Source organism: Nuphar pumila, chromosome 13 (assembly GCF_984573655.1).
Source record: "Nuphar pumila chromosome 13, dmNupPumi1.hap1.1, whole genome shotgun sequence".
Taxonomy (NCBI): domain Eukaryota; kingdom Viridiplantae; phylum Streptophyta; class Magnoliopsida; order Nymphaeales; family Nymphaeaceae; genus Nuphar; species Nuphar pumila.
In genome coordinates, this window is record NC_143261.1 from 96083222 (window position 1) to 96109690 (window position 26469).

Here is a 26469-nt window from a genome sequence, read left to right on the forward strand (position 1 = left end):
AGTTCTAATCTAATCAATTACTCTAACTAACTAAGAATAACTTTTAACTAAATAGATCTAGAAAAATGTCACATTTAACTAACTATAATATGTGAACTTTAACAAACTAACTATCCAACACAACTTTAAAACAACTAATTACGCACAACATAAAGTATTGAATAATTCTACTCTAAACTAATTAATTTAATACTGGTTTTTAACAAATGACTAATGTTGAACTTATGGATTTAACTAACTAGTAAAGGAAAACGTGGGTTGCACTATTAATTATCCATAAAACTAAAGATTCAAAATCGTCTAAGGAAACAAAAACGTTGAATCAAATAATTTAACTAAGTAATATTAAATAACCAAAATCTACTTGCTCAATTATTATACCAGCTAATGAATGAAGTAACAAGATCAGAACGTGAGCTAGGCTAAAATCTATTTCTAAAGCAACTTACGTGAAACAATGAACTACTTGACTCAAGCACACAAACCAGAATCACTCATGCTGAATCTTACACTTTACCCAATGACGTGATTGTGACTTATGCACATGCACGTGTTCAGTCTAATATACAAAAGCTCTGTTGACAATACGAGTCGACCGAGTCAAACGACAAACGTGATCTCTGAATCACGTTGGAAAATGGGATTCAATCAACTGGTTTGGTCTTCATCAAAAGACCGACCCGACCTGCCTATATATACATATCTAATTCAGCTTTTAAGCAGGAGCAAACAACGTGCACTACAACTGAAACCTATCTATTTGATGCTGAAATAGATTAAGTTACGATATATGCAACTAAACAAAATAAACTTAAACTACATGCAATTCAAATAAAGAGAAGGGGTGAAGGAACGGACCTCGCAGTTGCTCTCGGCAGAGGGATTGAGAAAAAGAATGTGGTCTTTCTCTGAGCTGCACGTGCCTCCGACGATGGGGACAAGAAGAAGCTGGCGATAGCAAAGGTTAGAAGTAAGATGAAACGAAGAAGAAGGAAGAACCGAAGGAGAAACCGACCAAGAACGAAACAGGAAAAGAAGAAAAGAGAGAGAAAGGTAGAGGGGGCATGAATCCCTAGAGGAAAGATGCCCCCTCTGTCTTGAATTTTGGTTTTTATATTAAAAATTTAGGTTAAAACCAAAATTTCTAAAAACTTTAATTAAGTTTTACAAATTCTAAAAACTACACTCCTCTAAAAAAATATGTTTAATAAAAAGGACACATGTAAACAAAATAAAACGTTAGTTGAAAACTCCTAAACTAATTAAACTATAAATTAGAAAACTCTAAACTAATCAAAACACTATAAAAATGCAGGAAAGGTTTTAAATGTGTGATTTTTATTTTTATTTTTATTTTAAAGTAGTTTCTAAAAAATACTAACAAGAATGAATTTTTAATACATTTTTTCGACAGATCATGCATAAAAATATATATTTAAAATGCAGAAATTATGCATGATCACCGAGAATGTGACATATAGAAGGTGGCTGAGTGTGGAGATCGTCACCACGAAGATGCGACATACCCTAAAAGTACATATAAAACACTTGGGTTAGGTACTTCACAAAAAAGTTGGGAACCCAGCAAAAATCATAACCCAAACTTGCCAGGAATATTGCTGGAGTGAGGTTTGGGTTGGTACTCTTTGCCCCACCGGAGAATTCAGGTTAGGGTCGGATCGTGCAACCAGTACAAATCCGACCCACTGACTACCCTTCCTGCATGACGTAAAGTGCCATATTTATGACAGGAAGGGGGAGAGACCTCAATAAATGCACTCCATAGATGCATTGATGGTGTCCTTAGCGCCCAACGGTCAAATGGGAAGACCCATATCTAAGATTCTCTGATGGAAATGGAATGTGAGGAGCGTGTGGCCTATGAATTTCACTATAATGCAATAACTCACAGTGATGGATCTCGTGAGGATTGCTGCTGCTGCCTTCCTCCTGCTCCGATAAACCCTTTCAAGAAAACTCACTCTAATTATACAACCAAACAACAGAAGCTCCCTCCCCAACTGATACTCGTGATGACCAAGAGAGCTTCAAACTCACGAGTTTCTTCTCTGCCTTGTAATTCTTCTTTGCTTCTTCTCCTCCCATCATTCAAATTCTCAACCCCTTCAAATACCACCACCATCAACTCGTAATGGACACCACCATCACTACCACTCAATCTAAGCACACCCAACTGAAAAATATCATTGTTTTACTCAATGGGCACCCAGATTTCAATCCCCCAATGGTTCTTTATCCTTTTCTTTGTCTTCCTCATTGGTCGTGTTACTTGTTCTCATGCTACCAACCTTCAAACTTACATTGTTCACCTTCACCCGTCTGCTATGGAGGACTCAGGCTTCCAGACCAAGCTCCAATGGCACCAATCCTTTCTAGAATCGGCGTCCGGCAACGGTTCGAGCTCCCGTCTACTCTATTCGTACCATACCGCCATTGACGGCTTTGCAGCTCGGCTTACTGAAGAAGAAACATTAGTTCTCCGAGCTGCTAAGGGTGTGATCAACATCCATCCTGACAGTTTGATACCGTTGCAGACGACTTATTCCTACAAATTCTTGGGATTAAGCCATTCCCCAGCATCCCGGGGCGCTCGAATGGCGTTGAAATTCGGCGAGGGAAGCATAATTGGTGTTCTTGACACCGGAATTTGGCCGGAGAGCCCAAGTTTCGATGACCATGGAATGCCGCCTGTGCCTAAGAGATGGAAAGGCATCTGCCAAGGAGGTGAGAGCTTTACTCCCAAGAGCTGCAACCGGAAGCTCATAGGCGCCCGCTTCTACAGCCGCGGCCACCATCTGTCACCATCGGAGGGAATGCTGATGGATTTAGGACAGGAATACACATCTCCGAGAGATGCCCATGGCCATGGAACACACACATCCTCGACTGCAGGCGGGGCTGTGGTGGCCGGAGCCAATGTGCTGGGCAATGCGGCCGGCGATGCCCGGGGAATGGCGCCGGGGGCACACCTAGCCATGTACAAGGTGTGCTGGTTCAGTGGATGCTATAGCTCAGACATTCTGGCCGGAATCGATGATGCCATCAGAGATGGCGTGGACGTTCTCTCCCTCTCATTAGGCGGTTTTTCCGTGCCACTTTACGATGATAGCATTGCTATCGGCGCATTTCGAGCGGCCGAGAGAGGGATCTTTGTCAGCTGTGCTGCTGGAAACAATGGCCCAGCACCAGGAACCGTCGCCAATGAGGCACCGTGGATTACAACGGTGGGTGCGAGCACCATGGACCGTAGATTCCCGGCCATCGTAAGGTTGGGGAATGGCCATTACTTGTATGGTGAATCTTTGTACCCAGGAAACCAATTCGAGCGTTACAATAGTGGGAAGCACAAGGAGAGGTTTGGCGGGAAAGATTTTGAATTGGTGTACCAAAATGGCGGGAAAGAAGGTTCAGAGCTCTGCTTTAACAACACTCTCTCTAGAGCTCTAGTAGGTGGCAAGATGGTAGTCTGTGACCGTGGAGTGACCGGGAGGGCCATGAAAGGCGAGGTGGTAAAGGAGGCTGGTGCGGCCGCCATGATCCTCGCGAATGCTGCAGTGAACGGCGAGGAGGATTCCGTTGATGTCCACGTCTTACCGGCAACTTTGGTCGGTTACAAGGAGTCCCTTGTACTCAAGAGCTACATCAAGTCATCAAGGCGCCCAACAGCAAGGATCTTGTTTGGAGGAACCAAGTATGGGAGCTCCAATTCTCCTTCTGTTGCTACCTTCTCTGCAAGGGGGCCAAGTCTAACAAACCCGTCAATCCTGAAACCGGACATTCTCGCTCCGGGAGCAAACATTGTGGCTGCCTGGCCAGAGAATCTCGGCCCAAGTGGCTTAGCAGAGGACCGGAGGATGGTGAACTTCACAGTCTTGTCAGGGACATCAATGGCATGCCCACATATAAGTGGCATTGCTGCACTGATAAAATCAGTTCACCGCTCATGGAGTCCAGCTGCAATTAAGTCTGCACTAATGACCACAGCCAACGTAATGAATCGACATCGTAAGCCTATTGCCGGAGGAGTTTTTGCAATTGGGGCAGGAAATGTCAACCCATTGAGAGCGATCGATCCGGGGTTAATTTACGACATAGAACCCGAAGACTACACTCTTCATCTTTGTAGCTTGGGCTATGGTAGGACTGAGATATTCACCATCACTCATAAGAATGCGACTTGCAAAGAAGTGCTGAAGGAGAACAAGGGCAGGGGACTTAATTACCCCTCCATGTCTGTAATGTTCAATATGGGGACTAAGAATGCGAGGGTGGTGATGTTGTATAGGAGGCTCAGGAATGTTGGTCTCCCAAACTCTACTTATAGTGTGGAGGTGAAAGCACCACAAGGAGTGGAAGTTAGAGTAACGCCACAGACTCTCACTTTTGAACATTTGGATCAAAGCTTGAGTTACAAGGTGTGGTTTGTCTCAAGACTGAAGATGACTGGCAAGGGAGAGAAGTTGTATGAAGAAGGTTCCTTGACTTGGGTACATCATCACCATGGTCCTTATAAGGTGAGAAGCCCAATTTCTGTGACTTGGGTAGGGTAGAGATTCGAAGATACTTCAACTTCTATAGTACTTTTATGTGTTGCAACTTGGTGTTGGTGGGGAAGGACTATAGGAATTAATGACTTGGATCTTTAGAGTTTGAGGCTCTTTTTTTTTTAATTCCTCTTTTTCTTTGTTATTTCTGTTGCCTTTTTTTTAGTTGACATGAGAAATGGGAGGACTAATGTAACTTCTTTCACTGAAGAAGAATGAAAGCAGATGAAAATAGTCCTCAGTTTCCCAGTACAAATCATGAATGCAGATGAAAATAGTCCTCAGTTTCCCAGTACAGATCATGAATGAAGACGAAAAGTCTTCAATGCAGTTTAAGGTCCTTGTGGACCATACTTTGGGTAAAAGTGGGCTGGGTAGAGATGAACTGACCCACTGTTATACTGCAATCATAGACCCAGACCCGATCCTGGGTGTACTGACCTGATTAATCTGGCAGAGTTAAATCTAGAACTGTTGACTCCAGTGGTCATCCACTCTATGCAAGATCCAGACCCAACCAAAATAGGTCAGGTCACTATTGGACCCTGACCAACCCAATCCTGTTACACTCACATTGCCAACATTTTATTTTCATGCCACAATTCCAGTCAAAACTCTGGACTCAAGTCTGCACCTCATTAGACTCGACTAGGACGACCTAGTGGACTATACTCGAACTGTGAAGTTCAGGAATCAGTTTATGGATCCGAGTGAAATATCCAAATTGAAACAGTTTTCCACATTGACAGTATATAAAGATAAAGCTGTTCAGAAATTTTGAATACCATGAAGGTACTGTTTGTGCTGGGCACCAAATTTTTTAGAACTGTATAAAGTAGCAGAAATATTGCTTCAGCTCCTACTCACAATTTACAGGAAGTCAGCAGGATGCAACATTGAAGTGCTACTATGAGTTCAAATCAGTAGTACTGCACTCTGGTTAATAATTAAAAATCTTCTAAATAAATTAATGATATTTGAATTCAGATTTAACTCGATAGTGAACATTCCTGATAACCAAATGGTGGGATTATTTTTAATCACTGTGGAAAACTGCCTCACGATCTTATTGGTGTCGAAACCTCAGGTCTTCCTTGATCGTTAGGGAACACACCCAGCTTCTACCCTCACGGCAGAGGAAGCGCACCATAGGTTTCAAACTCATGACATCCCTTCAGCTTGGTTACATTCAGGAGTTGGCCCTACCAGGTGAGCAGAAACCTCATGGGCAAATGGTAGAATTGTCTTTTTTTTCTTGAAAGAAAAATATGTTGGCAAATGGTAGAATTGTCATAAACACAATTCTAAATAAAGCTTAGCACTGCAATTATTTCTGGATTTTGGAATAATTGAAGTATTGAACCGTTTTTTTCCTTCACCAGTCAACTGTCTTTCAATTTTTCTTTTGATTTGTCCAGAATCTTTATACTTTTCTATAATTTACATTAGCCAATGGTATTGGTTCACCTCTCTCTCTCTCTCTCTCTCTCTCTCTCTCTCATGCTTGTTTAAGGTGGCCTGAACAAATCAAGCCAAGTCAACAAGCTCTGTTCCTTAGGATGTCTCAACATATGGCACATATGTGTAGACATTTGCACAGTTGGCTACTTGATAGAGGGTTAGAGCTAGATTACTCACAATTAGGTTAAGTCAAAACCAACATCGAATCTTAACCAATAAGGCTAAAAAGGCTTTCCCACGGGCCCAGAAAAGAGACAGAATCAGGAACATGGTGCATCTGCAGAGAGGGGATAAAAACACTCAATGGAGAAGGGACCAGAAACTAACTATATATAAAAATGCCTTTCCAAACGATGCGTACTCTCGTGCAAAATGCACAAACAGCAAAAGAAACAACAAAGGGACTGACCTCATCCTCTGTGACCAGATGACATTATTCTAGATTTTCCCTTTGGGGGCTCAGTTCAACTGTGATACACAGAACGATCCATCTATGCACAACTCTCCACTTTATGTAAGAAAGAATGGTGCTCGTTCATCCACGGAAATTTGAGAACGGTCAAATCCACCATTTTTTACTTTCTTTGTTCAAGGAAGGTTAATGCTCTGTACAGACTACGATCCCGTCCCATTCTGTAAGTGCTAATTTGCTGTCTTGATTAACTCTAGTTGCACAAAGAATCATGCAAGTGATTGCTTCATCTCTTTGGTTTCATGGATTAAACAAAGAACTCAAGTCTGAAACGCTACTAGATCGAGTCGAGTACTCAGAGACTAGCTTGAAAAACATGGATGACTTGTCCTCCAACAGCCGTAGCGGAATGTCAAACTCTGCAACTCTACCTGAGACCAACAGTCCAGACTGAGCATCAACCATAGTGCAGAGAATTCAGAAAACAGAAAACAATTAATTATCTAATATGTAATACAGGCATATTACCAGATAACATGCTGGTTTTTGAAGCATATTAGTTCAAATTTAACTAACAATTGCTTCTATTATGCTTAAAACATGCAAGCTTAAAGAGGCTTCAGAATTGTCAGACATGTTTTTAGTTCAGGAAAGCTAAAATAGTGGACGAATAAGAATTGTACAAAATTCAAACATGCATTTTCAATATCCAGAAGCAACTCTCAGAATCGTCAGGTATAATATTAGTGTGTTTCTAAACAACCAATTTCATAGTTCAGAAAATTTGATAACAGTGGGAACCTGAATAAAAAGAACATGATAGATTGACATCACAGGTCTGAATGATTTTTGTATTACATACTAAGAGGAAGCGGTGATTTAACATCACCAATGATACACCAGACAACAACATATTACGTGAAACTGTATGTGACAGCAATCTTGAATATCCAAAAGGGAACTTGTGTAACCAACAAAAGGACATCATAAAATATTAGAAGCCAGTGATCTGTTTCAAGGACCAGAAGAGTTACTAGCATTACAAACCTACTAATGCATTGCAGGGAGTGCAACAACCATATCAATGACCCAGTTTCTCTAGGCAGACAAAAGTGGCATCCTTCGAAACAAAACAGTTGAAAGACCTATCCCAAACAATCAATATGCCACCTTTTTATCGGCATTGCTTAAATCTCCAAAAGACTTTCACAAAATGGTATCCAGATGGAACTGCTAGATATATGAGAATGTTCCTGGATTTTTGGAGCCATGTCTTGCTGTTGCAGTCGTACAAAATTTGCTTTACCTCAAAAAAAAAAAAGGATTTCTACATCATTCTGATAGACCAACTAAGCCTCCGATTAAATTTTAAATACAGAACACCAAGTGAGGTTGAATTTTAAGATACATTATAACAAGAAAAATATCTCAGGGATTATATCCAAAAAAAAAAGAAAAATAACCAGGGATACTAAAGGATATTTTTTATGACAAAAAGGTCCACTCTCAGATTTTAACTAGTAGTAGATTTTCCAATTATCAAAAGCAATACATGCAAATAATTAAGAGACAACAGATCTAATTTTTTTATATGTTGTTAAAATTTCATCTATGCCACCACATAAAATAGAAAAGGATATCAAGTACTGAAGAAAGAAAAGAAGAAAAAACATGTCAGGAGCTTTAATGTTTATTATCCAACAAAGGACTTAACAAGAATGATTCAACAGCAGCCTTTATACCAGTAAACTGATAGTCATGATTCATAGTAAACTGATAGTCATGATTCATAAACTCAAAAGAATTGCGAGTGATTGAGTCTAATTTAGCAAATATCTAACACTTAATAGCAGTCTCAATTTTATCTTTTCCTGGTCCAAGCATATATGTTTACCATCACATAGAACCAGAACCATATCACTGTCAATCACTGTTGGAATACGATGTGCAATGGTCAAGACAGTGCAGTCCCTGAACTCTGTCCGGATGATCCTCTGAATAAAGTTATCTGTTGCTGTGTCAACAGATGCTGTTGCTTCATCAAGCACTAAAATCCTAGCCTGCTTCAGCAAAGCTCTGCCCAAGGACACAAGCTGCCTTTGTCCAACACTCCAGTTGTCCCCATTCTCTACAACTGCATGTCAAACATGTGTATACATGTATTTCACAATCAACAGTCGAATTTTGAAACAAACATCAATGGGGTGCACTAAATACACCCACTTTCAACATGCATTTATTTCACTTAAAAGGCAATAAAGGAGCATTGCAAAGCACCACTTTCTTATACATGCCTTCCAGGCATAAATGTCCACAATATATTTAATGCACTAAAAGAGCTATGTCACATGAGTACATGTAATGAAACACAAATGCCAAGAACAATGTCACAAAGTGACTACAAAGAGGGCACAAACACATAAACAAGATGCCACTAATGGGCAAAAATACAATAAGCCACAAAGGGCAAATCACCAAACACTCACAATATGAGAAGAGAGAGGACAAAAAATAAAGAATAATGTATTGAAAATGCTTAGAAAAGCATTAAGAATGAGAGGGACAAAGACCCCTATTTATACACTTTATGGGGACCAAGGGGAGCTCCCACAGAGTCATTGGGAGCTCCTCAACGGTCATATTTATGACCATTGGGGAGGGTCCCAACGACTCTAAGAGGAGGACTCTTTTGCCCTTGGTCAAATAAAGAAAAGAAAAAATAATAAGAATCTCAAAAATGTCCCTAGTCGACATGAGTATTTACCTAGGTACAAAAAAAAAACTAAATTGCCCCTAGTGGGCATTACAAAAGACAGAAATAAAACTATATATAAATATACATATATGTGAAATATATATGTATAGGTATATATATATTACAAAAGCATAATATATATATATATATGATAACCTATACATTTTAACAGTACATGCATAAGAATGTGGCACACAGGCATTTCCAAAATAAGAGTAAGGGGTATAGTGGTATACTTTATTCCATTGTGGTGTATGTGTGTGTGTGTGTCTTCAGATTATAAGTAAAGATCCTTATTAAAATATGAAGAAAATAATTTAATAAATGTAAAATAGATAGAGGCATATAATGTATATGTTCTATAGGATATAGTACATAAATATGTGACAGCCTATGTCACATGGGTGCGGGTGCGGGTGCGACACGGGTGCGGCGCAATTTTAAAAATTTTGGACACGGGGACTCGGTTATATATATATATATATATATATATATATATATATATATATATATATATATATATATATATATATATATATATATATATATATATATATATATTGCATACAGCACAGTCTGTGCACAGCACAGTCTGTGCACAGCACAGTCACTGGCACAGCTGTGACTGTGCACAGTCACTGTGCATTGTGCACTGTGCACTGTGCACAGCAGTCTCTTTTATATATATAGAATCATTTTTTTTGTTTTTCACCCTAAAATAGACGAATATAGACTCGGTCAACATTAACCGAGTCCAAAACAAGGACGGACTCGGCCTCGATTCGTTGACCGAGTCCGACTCGTCGTTGACCGAGTCCGGGCCGTGTCCTAAGCCGCACCCGTGTCGGGGCATGCCGACTCGGGTGCGGCGCCTCCCTAGCCGAGTCCGTGTGACATAGGTGACAGCACTCAAGATGCATCCTATGGCCAACACTGGTATATGTTGTTTACATATATGAGGTAGACACGAAATTTGATGCTTAGTAGACAGTGCTTAAGGTCGGTGCATGCAACACATCAACAAGCAGATAGTGTTATCTTAACATGAAACCATCTACTGTAAAACCATGTGGGTAAAAGAATTGAACTTCTATCCATCTGATAGACCTAATGGAAAACCTGACAGCCACAAGGTGTAGATGCACACATAAGCATATGTCTGTGTGTGTGTGTGTGGACAAGTATAATAGCCACATAAGATCAACCAAAGGTTAGCATCTGACTTGTGCAAAAGTTGGTACATGGCCCAATGGTAAAAGTTGTGGCTTTTCACAAACAGAGGAAAGAAATGAGTAGGGTACCGTTTTCAACTTTTTCATTTTACTAATTACTTCTAGAAAGGATAGGCTTACCCCTATCATCCTCAATTTATCTTTCTCCAAAAGTGGGTGCCAGCAGACAAGGAGAAGCCACACAACTTTGCATTGGCTACCCTACGATAGCATGACAAAAAACAGAAATTTGTCTTGCTTGCCATTACTATGTATGGCTTTTCCTGCCTATTGTAATAAAGTGAAAGCATGTATATACCACCATTTGCTTTAAACAAAATCACACTGGTTATTGGCATCATTTCTTTTTTGTCTGTTAAAAGATAGTTAAATTTAAACTAGGCAATTTTCTAGTTTCTGAGAATTGTGTCTAATATTGAAATTGAGTTTAATAATGGGAAGCTATACATGCTCATGCATATATGCACTTAAGCATACTGATTATTGAAAATACCTGGACACTCAAGTTTCTGATCTTTTTGGCGGATTATATCTCCAAGCTGACACTTATCTAAAGCCTACAGGCAGAATAAGGATCGGGTCAGAGAACAACAAATACTTGAACATAATTCGTCAAAAGTGATTTAATTGATCGATCTTAACCTGCCAAACTTGGTAGTCAGTATGCTCCTCAAGTGGATCAAGGTTTCCTCTAATGGTTCCTTCAAATAAAGTTGGATCTTGAGGAATGATGCTAAGACGGGAACGAAGATCATGAAGGCCGATGGTAGAAATGTCAATGTCATCTATGACAATCCTTCCTTCTGCTGGTTCAATCAAACGAAATAATGCCTGTATCAGAGTAGATTTACCACTCCCCGTACGACCAACAATTCCTATCCTTTTCCCACCAGGAAACTTGCAGCTTATTCCATGCAGGACCATTGGAAGATTTTCCTTGTAGCAAACCTATAAATATTAAGTTATTGACAGGAATGCATTCAGTAATCAAGGGAAAAAAATATGAATAAAGAACAGTATTCAATTTCACCATTGTTTTTAAATCGAGTAAGCTTAGCTGTGTTATTTGAAGTGCAAAATGAATACAGGAACAGGAAAAGTTTTTGCCGTAGAAAGTAGAGAGAAAATTGACATAGTGCTTAGAAGTTTCAGAAATTTAACAGCTAACCAATAATCCATTCAACATACAAATGAAACTAAGAGACAAGGACCTAGATACAGAACTGTTTACATAATAAAAATTAGGTGAAAAGATCAGGTGCAATATGATTGCACAAATATTTGTGCATTAAGCACCTGATCACCCTCCATCTTGGGGACAGGGCATGTCAGTTGTGGGGCCCAAGGCCTGATGGAGGGCAATCAGGTGCTTAATGCACAAATTTTGTACCATGTGATTGAACCCGATCCGGACTCAAAAATTAGTCATCAAGATTGATTTGGATTAAGGTTGCCAGATATGAGCAAATATTGTAAATGTATATTTTTCAGATTTTATTACATAGATAAGATTACATCCCTAACAGTTAAAGTGAAGGAATTGAAGTGGTGGTACCCAAAGTGATTGTTAGTCATGCGCAGCATGCTGTGATGCACCACCCAGTTAAGTGCCAGCACGTGCTACAGACTGGGGACCAACCTCCCCATGGATTTTTCATGTTTTGTTCATTGGTCATGGTTGGGCATGCAACAAGAGACACAATAACTGGGCTTCCCCCATAAAAACTAATCAGCTTTAAGCTCCAAATACTTTTGAGGTTACAATACAAAGTGATAGGCACCATGTGATTATTGTTAAAATATATGTAATCTATATATTTATATATATATAAATATATTTATCATACACTACCCGATAAGGGGTAGTGCTGTAAACTCGCCCAATAGGGGCATTTTAGACTTTTTCTTTTTCTTTTTCTTCTTTTTTCCTTTTTCTTTTCCTATTTTTTCTTATTTCTTTTTTTGTTTTTTTGTACCTTTTGTGCATTTAATGCACAGCCATTGGGGGGCCCAACAAAGAGTCGTTGGGCCCCCAACTGTCACAATTGTGACCGTTGGGAGTCCAACAACTCCTTGTTGGGACTCCCAATGGTCCCTCTCTCTTGCTTTTCTCTAACTCTCCCTCACTCCTCTCTTGCCTATAAATAAGTGGGGTCTCCCCCTTTGTATGTGTGGCTTCTTCAAGCCTTTTAGTGTCTTTATAAGATTTTATGCTTTCTAGCCATTATTGGCTTTTGTGTATGTCCTCTTTTGGACTTGTTCTTTGATTTCTATGTGTGAATGTCCATTGTAGGACATACATTTCTTTTCCGCATATTTCATTACATGGTATCAGAGCCTTGGTTGTGCTCTTGATTCATATAGCTAGTTGTCTAGTTTTACCTCTCTCTTGGTTTGTCCTCCATTCTTGATTATATGATGGAAGGAGAACAAAAGATTGATCTCTCCTTCAAGCTTAATGGTACCAACTACATGATGTGGGCCGCCGCCATGGAGAACAACCTCAAAGGTAAAAAGCTTTGGGGATATGTTATGGGCACCATTAGGGAACCTCAACTTCAACTTACGAAAATAGATGGTGATCAAGAAAAAGCTCTAGAAGGAAATGCTCGCATGAAGGCTATTGAAGATCATCAATCCAAGGTAGAAGATTGGGAAAGTAAGCATGCAAAAATTCTTGCATGGTTCATGAACAACGTGGAGCTAAAGATTTGCGCCAACATTGCTAAATTCCGCCTAGCAAATGAAGCATGGTTCTTTATGAAAGGTATGTATACCCAAAAAGACCTTGCTCGTCAATTCTTTATCCAAGAAAAAATTTGTACCATTAAGCAAGGTGAAATGAGTGTAAGAGATTACTATAGCACTCTTGGACCTTTATGGGATGAGCTATCCCTTCTTGAACCCAAATGGGTATCTAGTGAGGATGTGGAAATGCGAAGAGAACAAATGGAAAAAGAACACTTTTTCCAATTTTTACATGGGCTTAGGTCCGAATATGAACAAGTTAGGTCCTCCCTTCTTCATAGATCAAAACCGCTTCCATTGGAAGATGCCATAGCCGAAATATGCCAAGAAGAAACGCGTCTTGGCATGATTAAAGGAGGAGATAAAGTTCTTGTCGTGTCTAAACCCGGCAATCATATGAAAGCGTATAAGTCTCCACACTTTGGGAGGCAAAATAACTATAATGACAATTATAGGAAAGTCATTTGCCATCATTGTCAAGAACCGGGTCATATAAGACCTAATTGTCCAAAGATAAATGAACCTCCAAAAGGGAAAGTTGTTATTATTGAAGAAATCCCACAAAAGAAGGAGGAGCCAATGAAAGGGAAAGAGTCCTTTTCCCTTGCTCAACTATCCGAAGCACTTCAAATTCTACTCAAATCGCCGTCAACTTCGGGAGCCGTCATTGCCTCTTCTTCTCCTCCAGGTACGCCTTCTTGGATTCTTGATTCTGGAGCATCTTTTCATATGACCCCTATTGAAAATGGACTATCCAATGTATGTAGCAACTCCAAAAATTCTTTTGTTTCCACCGCCGATGGTACCTCTTTATAAGTTAAAAGTTTTGGAACCTTAGACTTTTCAAAAGATTTTTTTGTGCCAAACGTAAGAGTAGTACCTCAACTTAATTTAAATCTTTTATCTGTCTCTCAAATATGTGATCATGGATGTGAAATCTCCTTCTCAACCAAGGATTGCTCTATACAGGATCTCCAGTCCGAGAAGCGGATTGGGCAAGGCCATAGGAGGGGATATCTCTACTACATGAACAATTTGAAACTTCCCACTAACTCATTTTGTAATCATGTCCAAGATAAAAATATAGAAACGTGGCATCAAAGACTTGGACATCCAAGCTTCTCAAAAATGTACTCATTTCCTTTTGGAAAGAAATTTTGTAATGAGAAACATTTTGTTTGCAAGAGTTGTATTTTTGGAAAAATAAAATCCACCCATTTTCCAAAGAGAACATTTGTGTCCAAAAGACCCTTTGAATTAGTTCATTCGGATGTTTGGGGTCCTTCTCCGGTCATATCAAAAGGAGGATACTCATATTATGTTACTTTCATTGATGATTTCACTCGATATGTGTGGATCTATTTTCTCAATCTAAAATCCGAAGTTTTTAATTTCTTTAAAAAATTTCATATGATTGTCAAAAATCAATTTTCAACTAATATCTCCATTCTTCGATCCGATTCCGGTGGAGAATATCTATCAAATGAATTTCAAGAATACTTGGAAATCAATGGCATTTGTCATCAAAGGTCATGTCCTAAGACTCCCCAACAAAACGGTCTAGCCGAAAGAAAGCATAGACACATCTTGGAAACCACTAGGACTCTTCTCATTTCCAAAGAAAATCCAAAATGCTATTGGGCTGAAGTTGCCTTAACTTCCACTTATTTGATAAATAGAATGATATTCTCATCCTTACAAAATATATCTCCATATGAAAAACTCTTTGAAAGAACACCCGATTTTAATAGATTAAGAATTTTTGGGTGTAAGTGTTTTGTCCTTACACATAAAAGAGATAAGTTATCTCCCAAAGCTATCAAATGTGTGTTTTTAGGATACGGAGAAAATTAAAAAGGTTTTAGGTGCTTCGACCCCAAAAGCAACAAACTATATGTATCCAAAGATGTTACCTTTTTAGAAAATGAGAACGGCTTTGAGAAAAATAAAGATATTGATGAAAGTGAATATGCTTTCTTATTTGATCTTCTCTCTCAAGAAGATGTGACTCCTCACGTAGAGGATGTTCCTAATGATTTAGAGGATACTCCTCTTAGTAATGTTGAAAATGGAAGTAATGATTTTGAAAATAGGTCAATTCAAACCTATGCTAGGCGTGGTCAAGAAACTCCCATAAGCGCTTTAGAAAAATATTCTCAAAGTTCCAACATAGAAGAAACCTCTTTAAGGAGATCTAGCCGAATCTCCAATCCTCCTAATAGGTTTGTTTCCTATGAGTCCCTAACACTTAAATATAGGGCATGCCTAATTGCATTACACTCTTATCATGAACCATCACACTATAATGAAGCCAAAAACATTCCTCAATGGGTTGAAGCCATGAAACTAGAACTTAGTGCCCTTGAAAAGGCTAAAACTTGGGAAATAACTTCATTACCCACTGGAAAGAAGTCTATTGGATGTAGATGGGTCTTCAAAATTAAAACTAAAAGTGATGGGTCATTAGAACGTTATAAAGCTAGGTTGATAGCCAAAGGATATGCTCAAGAGTACGGAATAGACTATGAAGAAACCTTCGCTCCCGTAGCTAGAATGACTAGTGTTAGGACTCTTATTGCGGTTGCATCCGTTAAAAAATGACCTATCTATCAATTGGATGTTAAGAACACATTTCTTAATGGCGAACTAAGTGAAGAGGTCTATATGGATCCTCCACCAGAAGTATCTATTGGTGAAAACAAAATTCTTAAACTAAAAAAGGCACTATATGGGTTAAAACAAGCTCCAAAGGCTTGGCATGACAGATTTAGCAATGTAATGACTAGCTTAAATTTTCGTTCATGTTACACTGACACTGCGTTATTTGTGAAAAGTGCAGGGTCCTCTGTAGTTATTCTACTACTATATGTTGATGATATGATTATCACTGGAAGTGATGAGCAAGAAATCCATGATATTAAGAAAATTTTAAAAAAAAATTTTGACATGTCTGACCTTGGATTCTTAAGATATTTTCTAGGTATTGAAGTTGCATATTCTCCCCGAGGGTATATTCTCTCTCAGATGAAACTTGTTGCTGACATTTGTTCTAAGTCTGGAATTTCAGATGATAAGAAGACAGAAACCCCTGAGGTTATCAATGCAAAGCTAAGGCTGGAAGATGGGACCCTTCTCGAGAATCCTACTCCCTACCGTCAACTCGTTGGGTCTCTAACATACTTATTCATCACTCGGCCAGACATAGTTCATGCAGTTCACTCCGTCAATCAGTTTCAACATGCACCTACAACTGTGCACATGAGTGCAGTCTTAAGGATTGTCAGATATATTAAAAACACCATAACTAAGAGAGTTTTTCTTTCCTCTTCATCATCCCTTGATTTAATTGCTTATACAAATGCTGATTGGGGAGGAAATCCCAATGAAAGAGTCTCAACCACTGGTTTTTGTGTTTTCTTAGGTGACTATGATTTCTTGGAGATGCAAGAAGCAGCATAAAGTATCATTATCCTCAACTAAAGCGGAATATCGTGCAATGGCCACTACAACCATGGAGCTTGTGTGGCTTAGAAGTCTCCTCTGTGATATGGGCATTGTCATCTCAATTCCTTCGAAGATGTGTTGCGATAACAAGAGTGCTATCTATATTGCAAGCAACCACACCTTCCATGAGCGTACTAAACACATTGAGATGGATTGCCACTATATTCGAGATGAATACCTAAAAGGAACCATAGCACTGCCCTACGTCACATCCGAGTACCAGTTGGCGGACTTCTTCACCAAAGCTCTTGCTGCTCCTCGTTTCATGTTTCTTCTCAACAAGCTTTCCGTTGTATCCCCGTAAAGCTTGAGGGAGGGTGTTAAAATATATGTAATCTATATATATTTATATATATATATATATATATAAATATATTTATCATACACTACCCGATAAGGGGTAGTTCTGTAAACTCGCCCAATAGGGGCATTTTAGACTTTTTCTTTTCCTATTTTTTCTTATTTCTTTTTTTGTTTTTTTGTACCTTTTGTGCATTTAATGCACAGCCATTGGGGGGCCCAACAAAGAGTCGTTGGGCCCCCAACGGTCACAATTGTGACCGTTGGGAGCCCAACGACTCCTTGTTGGGACTCCCAATGGTCCCTCTCTCTTGCTTTTCTCTAACTCTCCCTCACTCCTCTCTTGCCTATAAATAAGTGGGGTCTCCCCCTTTGTATGTGTGGCTTCTTCAAGCCTTTTAGTGCCTTTATAAGATTTTATGCTTTCTAGCCATTATTGGCTTTTGTGTATGTCCTCTTTTGGACTTGTTCTTTGATTTCTATGTGTGAATGTCCATTGTAGGACATACATTTCTTTTCCGCATATTTCATTACAATTATAATCAGATGCTAGTAACATGGGAAACCAAAACATTGGAATACCTTAACCCATCAATGAAAGATCAATGCAGGAAAATAAGGAAAGAAAATATTTGAACTAAATACCTTGAGATTAATAAGCTCAGTCATTCCCTTGTCTGGCCAGAAAGGTGGAGGTCGAGAATTCTCAATGACAGCTGGTGCCTCAGCTGGAATTTGGCAGTACTGATGAATCCGTTCAATGGAAATAATTTTATTTTCCAGTTTACAAAAGCTCAAAATCCATCTTGACAAACGTGCATTCAAGTTTAGACCATATGTAACTGCAAGCCCTGCCATGCCTGAACAAAGAAAAAAAAGCGAGCACAAACAGCAAAATAGTATTCAATATGTATCTTTTGATTTAGGAAACAGTTAACTGCTCTTGATGAGGAACATTTTCAGCTTCATACGATTTTAAGAGATTTATATTATAATCATGCAGTAACATTAAATAAACAAATACCAATAGAAATTTTTATTATGAAAATAGGGAGTGAACTAGTAAATCCTTAGATAAGGATGGTGTGGAATATTTCAATAATGAAAATTTTGCGACTATCAAGTACTAATTTCCTGTGACGGAAAAAAACACTTTCTAAGAATGATGTCACGTATTTCAATCATGAAATAATTGCAGCTATCAGTTTCTAGTTTTTCTGCGACAGAGGCCAAAACAAAAGTGTACTTTCCTTCTTTCAAAAAACAGGGAAGAGAAACCCCTCCTCAAAGACAATAAGAAAACATTCTGTTAAATGCATGGCACTTACTTGGGTCAATACTTCCATGCGGAAAGCTTACAAGTAGAACCATGCAAAATGCAAATACAAAGGTTGATAGCATCTCCATGCGCAAGCAAAGCCATTCAATGGAAGCAATGCTGCAAAAAAATGGGCGAGCAAAACAATCAAGCAGGTACAAGTTCCTCTTCACGAACCGTTTCTCTTGCCCAAATCCTCTAATTGTAGCAGCTCCAGAAATAGTCTCTGCAAAGAGATGAATGACAGGAGACTTCTGAATGCTGACAAGGCGAACTAGCTCTCTTGATGAAGCCATGTAGTATTTCTGCAGAAATTATGAAACTTAGGACGTATCTCAAGAATATAACACAAAAAAATGTAACAAGTACCCATTAATGGTCTCTGCAACTACAGCTGGAGGAGGTGATTTACATGAACATGTGCATGAATATGGACATGCACACGTGTAAGCTGATTTTCCAACATCTGGAAGTATTTACTAATACAATCTATGGTTCTTCATCCATGAAAAGACCGAAAATGACATTAATGTGCAGTCATGTCCATAGTAGCACGCTAGACATGTTTTCAACAAGTGGCTTTGCTTGAATAGATTTACCAAATTCATACATTTGGTGCTACTTCAGAATATGGAAATAAAAAAAGACTGCAAAATTATCTCAATATTTCCTAAAAAAATGTTTTGTATCAAATTCATTGCAACATATATGTAAGACCAAATTATCATCTCAACATTGTTTCGTAGTACAGTAGTCAAATTTCTTTCTTCATTTTTTTCCCTTTTGTAAATTTTGCCAAGGTTTTTCCAAGAAAAAACTTTTATAATGCCCTAAGACATTATCCTACCAAGAAATCTCCAAGAATGATATCTGAAACATGGCCACTAGTAACAGGAACCATGAAGCTAAATTGATCCAAACATTTCCTCTGTTTTGTGCTTAAGTCACTTAATACAATGGTATGCATCTTACTGTCTTATTAGTTATTAGTTCCACATATAGCACTTTATCTGGTGTGTGTGTGTGTGTATGTTTATAAAACCAAATAGTTTCTCAAATTCAAGCATCTGAACCCCCTCTTTGCTACCAATCAAATTACAGTAGTTTTCCCTAACCTCTCTATGAGTATTGTACTGCAAACATGCATGGATATGCGTGTGGGTTGAGTGGTTATCCAATAGATATTCAGATTATATAAACTGTAAAGAAGCACACAAAAGGCTAAATACCTGCATCCATAAGCACGCTATTGCCATCGGGATTATCAGAAGCAGGACTTGCCAAGTTACTTTGGACATGACACCAACTATGCCAAGAAGCTGTATTGTTGTGGATGCAAAGCCACCAAGTCTGAAAGGAATATCTAGATCAACAACGCTTTGGTCCACAGATACCTGATGATTTATATATGACTTACAATGAAAGTTGTGATGAAAATAAGAATGCTCATGTGTTATGCTCAGTTGTCGAATCTGATAATTAGGAAAGGCTAAGAAAATTTCTACTGCCAGAAATGAAAGCTCACAACTTACACGATTCAAAATACGTCCAGCTGGAGTGGAATCAAAGAAAGACATTGGTGCTCTGAAGATGCTTATAAGCATTTTCACGAACAACTTCTGTGCAGCTGCCAGACCAAAGGTAGCTACAAGAACAGCTCTCAAAAATACAAAGAAAGAGCTTCCAAAAGCAAGGGACATGTAGACAACAAGTAGAATGGTGCTGCTTGTCTTGGGCTTATCTCTTGCAGTTTGTGGATTTGCCCAGGCCATCCACCAATTGCTTGCAATTTGGAGCACTTGAAATGCTGTCTGGGCAAGGATAATCAAAGGTATCAATGCACCTTTATATGCTGCAGCCATATATGACAAGTACACTTTTAAGCTAACTCTTCCTCTCTCCCTTTCCTCTTCCTGAACAAGCTGCTTCTTTCTCATGCGCTTTGCTTTCTTCTTTTCCTTGATTGCTTTCTTATCAGAAGAATCATTCTCTGAATTTTGTTTTTGCATATGATCAATATTGCTTGTTTCTGATTCGCAATCTCCGTTATACATAACTGGATCTTCATCAGGCATTGTTTCAACAGTATCATCTGCAGCAGATTCTGGAATATCTAGAGATTCAATTGCTTCATGATGTGCAGAAACTAAGGCATCAAAATCAGTTCCAGCTTGTAGAAGGTCTTCATACTTCCCTGACTGAATTATCTGGCCTTCTTTAAGAACCTGGCAAGAAAAACATATATAAAAAGGTAAACTTTTATATATATAATTAAGAAGAACAATTTTGAAAAAACAAGAATATGCTTGATACATAGACACACAAACAAGAGGAACTTTTGATCCACATGGATGCAAGTCGAGACAAGTGACAGACTGACAGTTGTAAGGTTTATCTTACAGCAGCTACTGCATGGTAGGCTTCTAAGTTATAACTTCCAATTTCTGAAGTGCAATAGAAAGTCATGTTTTTCCCAGTTATCTTACACCAGTTACTGCATGATGGATTTCTAACTTCCTATTGTTTAAATACTGCACAAGTAAAAGCCTGTCTTGCCTCATATAATATGTACATATTTTCACATCACATTTTCTATTTTTTAACGTCCTTACGCTTATGGCCTTATGTACGAGGGCAGGTTAAATCCTTTCTTTTATTTTCTTGTGACAAATTGCATATAGCGATCTATATTTTATGTGTATACTCCTGTCAACAAGAATACATAAGCCCTTACAAAGCTCTTTCTTTTCACATGGTATTAAAACAATGGAAGATCAGCTAATGAAATGTCCATGCATGTTGTTCAGTCAAGATCAAGAATAAGAAACAGCTTTTCAATTCATATCTAATGCCTATGAACAGATGAATATAAATATGCATAATTACAAACATGAATTCACAAAAACCACGCAGACTCTGCAACATGTTGGAACAATAAATTAATTTCATGTAGTTTAGGAGCAGGAGTGGACATCAATCCAGCCCAATTACAAACCCATAAGGGCCCGACCCCAGCCTAGGCCAACAAAAGCCTGGCCCATTTATAATCAGGTTTGAGTTGGGTCCTTTATCCCCGACCAATAAACGGGTCAGGCCATGTGTGTTTGCATATTGGACTGGGCCAGATTCAAGCCCGTTTAGTTAATTCTGCTGGGCCCAACTTTAATCAGGTCCGGGCTGCTTTTTTGCAGCCCAAGCCCGGCCGATGTCCACCCCTATTTACATGCAAATAAACAACATTGGCAGAAAATGAAAGTAGGCAATATCAATCACAAGAGACAGCCTTCAATCCTATCTACCTTGTAGAGGTCACAAATAAAGAACAAAGGCAAATGAGAAAGTGTGTTTACTTTCCATGCTTAAACTACTATGTAGCAGTTAAAACAACTCATGGTGCCAGATATTGCACCTAACAAAGACTTCATGACGAACCATGCATCAACAACACTACAGCAAGAAGAAAAAAAATGGCTAAGGTCACAAGCACATCGCAACATGCAAAAAGAGTCAACCAAGGGAGTAACTAACAAACTGAACAGAGATAAACTCCATACCAGAATTAAATCAGCGGATGGCAAAAACTCTACTTGATGAGTGACATAGATCACAGTCTTAGATGCTAATGCTGTCAATATGTATTCCTGAAATATATATTATATACTTTGAAAGGTGAGTTCTCAACCAGTAGATAAAAATGGGAGGATTTGCATAAATCAAGAACATGAACAGCTTCAACTATCCTAGCTGCATTTTGAAAATAAAAATGACAAATAACCACAAATAATGATAACATCTTTGTACATGCCTTGAACAATTCTGACCCTGTATGTGCATCAACTGCACTGAAGGGGTCATCAAGCAAAAATATGTCTGCATCTTGATAGAGTGCTCTTGCAAGCTGCACTCTTTGTTTCTGACCACCACTAAGATTTATGCCTCTGTCACCAATTATGGTCTGATCTCCGTGCGAGAAAAGTTCCAGATCCTTTTTCAGGGCACAGGCATGAATGACATTCTTGTACTTAGGTTTGTCCATTGGGGTACCGAAAAGAATGTTCTCCTCTATGGTTCCAGACTGGATCCAGGCTGACTGAGAAACATAAGCTGTAGAACCACTTATTTGTACCTGTCCGTACACAATTAGAACATCAAATGTTAGAAAAACGAAGCTTTAAAGAAAAAAAACTGAAACACAGGCCGAGTATCATATGGAAATTTTGTTGGAACGTAGAGGAATAAAAGAGAGATCTTAACATACTTCACCGGAAATCTTGGGAATCTCTCCAAGGATACAAGAAAGGAAGCTCGATTTCCCAGAGCCAACCACGCCACAGACTGCCACCCTCATTCCTTTCTCCACTTTCATCTGTATTATTGACAGTGTTGGCTTAGAAGAGGATGGATCCCAGCAAAATTCAGCATCTCGGATTTCTATGGCTATGTTAGTGAGACCTTTCGGGACATCTATTGTAGCATCTGCTCGCAGCTCCTCCTCTAGTAAGAAACATGAAATTCGATCCAGAGATACCTTGGTCTGTGCCATCATGGAGACCAAGTCTGGAAAATTTCTAAGAGGTTCCTGAAGGATGCGGAAAGTCGCAAGCGCAGATAGAACTCCTCCTGCTGTGAGCTGATCACCCAGCAGCACAGAGGTTGCAAAAGTGACAACAGCAACAAAAATAGGTGAACCCCAAAAGATGAATGTAACAAGAGCCTGTGAATAGAGAGCCTTCTGAAGCCATCTAAACTCAACCTTCCTCATGCCTTCAAGCACTTCTCGGTATCGATCCTCCCAAGCCTGCAACTTAAGGATTCTCATATTCTGCAAGCACTCTGAAGTTTTCCGCATGCGGTCGTCCTTGGCTGCCATCATCTTATCTTGATAATTCTCTTGCATCTGTGCAAAAGGAACGGTAACAAGAATGGAGATTACAGTGGCACCCAGAGTAGCAACTGATGCAATGCCAACATTTTTGTATAAAATTGCTAATGCAAGCACGATTTGCAGAGGTAGCATCCATATATCATGCAAATACCAGGAATAGTCACCAATCCTTTGCACATCAACTGCCATATAATTCACAATCTCTCCACTTGTATGACTTTGCCTGGCTGTATTTGAAAGACGAAGTCCTTTGCGGTACACCATTGCTGTGAGAGCAGATCTCACATGCATTCCTAAGATATCAACTCCAAGGTACCACTGTCGCGTTGTTATCGTCTCTACAAGTTTGGCAACAAAAAATATCGAAGCGAGAATGTATCCCTCATGAGGAAATGCTATATTTCCTCCCAAATAGTCAACAAAGTAACTGATCATATAAGGCCCAACATAAGAAACAATTGTGTTAAGACCTGCAAATACAGCATTGCAGACAGCCTCCTTCCAAAATGACCTGAAGATGGCCAAAGCCAATGATGGTTGCTTCAAAGAATCATCAGATTTCAGCCTCTCCCAATTGGCGTTCAACATCTTATAAGAAGTCTTTGCACGATCCCTGGGAGCTAAAAGAGGAACATCCTTGAGCTCAAGCGGCCTCTTTGCACCGATTGACAGGAGAGGATCCAGCCACGACAATGTGGCCAAGCTGAACAATCCAGCTTCCTCGTAAGGAGTAACCTTCAAGCAACCAGGCTCCTCACTCAACAATGGCTCTTGCAAATCGGAACTGGCTAACTGAATGCCGGAATTCCCACGGCATGCAATGAAACAGAGGAATGCGAGCGCTGGGTTGGCGCTGATATTCGCTAAGACATGCGAATTCAACCTCAACGAACCATCAATGAACCCTCTCCCATCCACATAAACAGTGCAAACGCAGACTATGAATGACAAGAACCACCATAATCTAACTAAAACAGGGAGTTTCTCCGAACCCCTCAATTTACAGTGAAACACACAGAAACTCGAAACAAACCATGCAAGAGCCTGAACACACGGCAAGCAAAGAGCAGACCAACCACCCAAATTCCTATCCCAGTGCATCTCCTCGAATGCAATCACCAACAATTGCAGAAAAAGAATGTACCCACAACACAAAAGAGTGATCTTAAAGGAATTACCAATCTCAATCTTCAATGAATCCCCGCTCCCGCCTCCGGAACTCGAATCGGCACGACGTCGCTTAACGAACGGGACACGGCCGACGCAAGTGAGGATCCGGCGAGCCGACAACGAGAAGAACAGGAGCACCAACAGCACCAAATGGATCGAAATAGCGATCCTTTCCAAAACCGGCAGGTTTTTTAATAAATCAAATATGGAACCGCCATCCGGAAACATACCCAGATTGGGCAGTGCAGCAGCTGAACAATGTGAGATGAAGGAACCAGCAAAACCCAGGAAACCCAGCAACCCCATTTCTCTAGAACCAAACTGGGAAGATGGGATTCCTTTGCAGACTTATACAGATGCTCCGTAACCGAATTAAACACCAATATGTACATATATAACCAAATGTTGCGTTTCTGAGAGAGAAGAGCGGACATACACAAAACGAATCCGCAATTTGGCAACCACTGACAGAACCAAAAATAAATTAGGAATCTCTAGATGAAAGAGTTCGTGGACACCTTGCTAAGAGAGCAATATAGACATACAAGATTTCATGAGAGCCGCATGTTGTTGTTTTCTGCCTCTCTGCAGCACAAGACGAAGAGCAATATGACTATATAAACAAAAGACGCAGGAGAGAGAGATAGTCTGATAGAGAGAGAGAGAGGCAAGGGAATGCGAGCCGGTACCGACTACCGAGGTGCAGTAGTTTTCTGCAAAATGGCGACGCTTCTCTGCGTTTATTCCTGAGATTATCGGCGAAAAGAAGAAGGTGGTTGTCCTCAGAATCGAGAGATAGGAAGTGGGTGGTCTTGTTTTGGCGATTTCTGATGTTCTTTACCGAGAAAAAACGAAAAAATTTCGGAGCTCGCTGCCTCTAGACGGTTTTCTGATTTACTCAAGAGAAGGAAGAAATCGGTTACATGGGAAAAGAGGAACTAGGCAATGGGATCACCTTCATTTTGGTTCAAGAAAGATGGGGAATTGTGATTTTCTACGTTTCTAGGTAAGAAAAAAAAATAGGTGAATTCTTATTTAATGTCTTTCTTCGTGATGGGCATTGGTGGATCATAAAAACCCAACTTTTTTGGTTCGTGCTCTGTTCAGGAAAGCACTGCATGACCTTGTTTGCTATTATTGTTATTTATAAGCTTCAATGTGAAGAGGATGGTGTCATCATGCACATTAATATAATAAGGTGTTGAGATGGTCTGCTGAGAATGATGTCTTCTGCATAGATAATATATGAGAAAATAACAAAAATGATGTGTTTTTCATAATATCTCTAAATCTCGTTGAGCACACATTCACAAATTTATTACTTTTAAATGACCTTTTTACCTTTCTCACAAATGAATTTCTTTCAAAAATAAGAATTTTCTTTCAAATATGTAAATTTTTTAAAATATATGATTTTTTTCCTTAAATATGTGTCTTTTCTTAAATATGTGATTTTCCTCCTGAGTTTAATGTGATATGTTGTTATGCTCTTTGGATCTCGTAACCTCTCCCTAAAAATTCCACTTTATGATGCTTTAATAGAAATCTCGAATTTTACATAATTTAAAATGTGAATATGACTAATTTTCATCCCACCAAAGTATATTTGAATATCAAACTTGTGCATCTTTTCTATTTCACAACCCCGTACAAAATTGTTCTCTTTGAAATGTTGTACCTAGTTTTATTTTGCATCACTCGTGCATAATATAAAAATTTGTTTGTATGTCATGCGAATAACTAAAAACATGCTTACTTTCTCAAATACCCTGTGTTTTACATATATAATATAAATTTTGTGAGCAACCATGCAAAACTTCTTTTAAAATACGATCCTTCAAGCGATCTGCAAATGTGTAGAGAATTTTGCATATTACTATACGAACTTTACAAATATAACTTGTGAACCTTTGTTAAATAAATACTCTTCAAGGATAATCATAATTGTATGCTTACATTCGCAAATTTCTTTATATAAGTATCTTGTGCCTCATTTATGAATTTTTTGAATATTTTCACATTGGATAAGAGATTCTCAAATTTTTTGAACACTTAACTGTAAACTTTCTCATTTTTTGTGAATGTTCATATTAGCATTAAATGTGACACTTTAATATTT

The 26469-nt window shown here is 38.9% G+C and overlaps 2 protein-coding genes across 2 annotated transcripts; one reads left to right on the plus strand and one right to left on the minus strand.

Moving 5' to 3' along the window:
- The first annotated feature begins 2219 nt into the window (after positions 1 to 2219).
- On the plus strand, positions 2220 to 4571 carry LOC149819313 (subtilisin-like protease SBT1.2). The gene has a single exon (XM_089986378.1). The coding sequence runs from the start codon at positions 2220 to 2222 to the stop codon at positions 4569 to 4571; it is 2352 nt and encodes a 783-aa protein (XP_089842504.1).
- A 1761-nt stretch (positions 4572 to 6332) lies between these two features.
- On the minus strand, positions 6333 to 24770 carry LOC149819314 (ABC transporter C family member 5-like). Its single transcript, XM_089984765.1, has 11 exons — positions 22554 to 24770; positions 22101 to 22421; positions 21850 to 21936; positions 19828 to 20520; positions 19525 to 19689; positions 18306 to 18600; positions 17623 to 17837; positions 11068 to 11373; positions 10919 to 10982; positions 8333 to 8572; positions 6333 to 6869 (listed from the first exon to the last, which is right to left on the minus strand). Exons 1-11 carry the CDS (start codon positions 24654 to 24656, stop codon positions 6739 to 6741), a joined length of 4620 nt encoding a protein of 1539 aa, XP_089840891.1. The 5' UTR covers positions 24657 to 24770; the 3' UTR covers positions 6333 to 6738.
- Positions 24771 to 26469: the final 1699 nt, after the last annotated feature.

What these genes read in the sequence shown, in the direction of transcription:
- LOC149819313 (XM_089986378.1), top strand. Translation starts at nt 2,220, where the DNA reads ATGGGCACCCAGATTTCAATCCCCCAATGGTTCTTTATCCTTTTCTTT.
- LOC149819314 (XM_089984765.1), bottom strand. Translation starts at nt 24,656, where the DNA reads ATGGGGTTGCTGGGTTTCCTGGGTTTTGCTGGTTCCTTCATCTCACAT. An exon ending in TTCCCAAGATTTCCGGTGAA is followed by an intron (nt 22,422 to 22,553) that starts GTATGTTAAGAT and finishes GTGTACGGACAG; the next exon opens with GTACAAATAAGTGGTTCTAC. An exon ending in CTGACTACCAAGTTTGGCAG is followed by an intron (nt 10,983 to 11,067) that starts GTTAAGATCGAT and finishes TTCTGCCTGTAG; the next exon opens with GCTTTAGATAAGTGTCAGCT.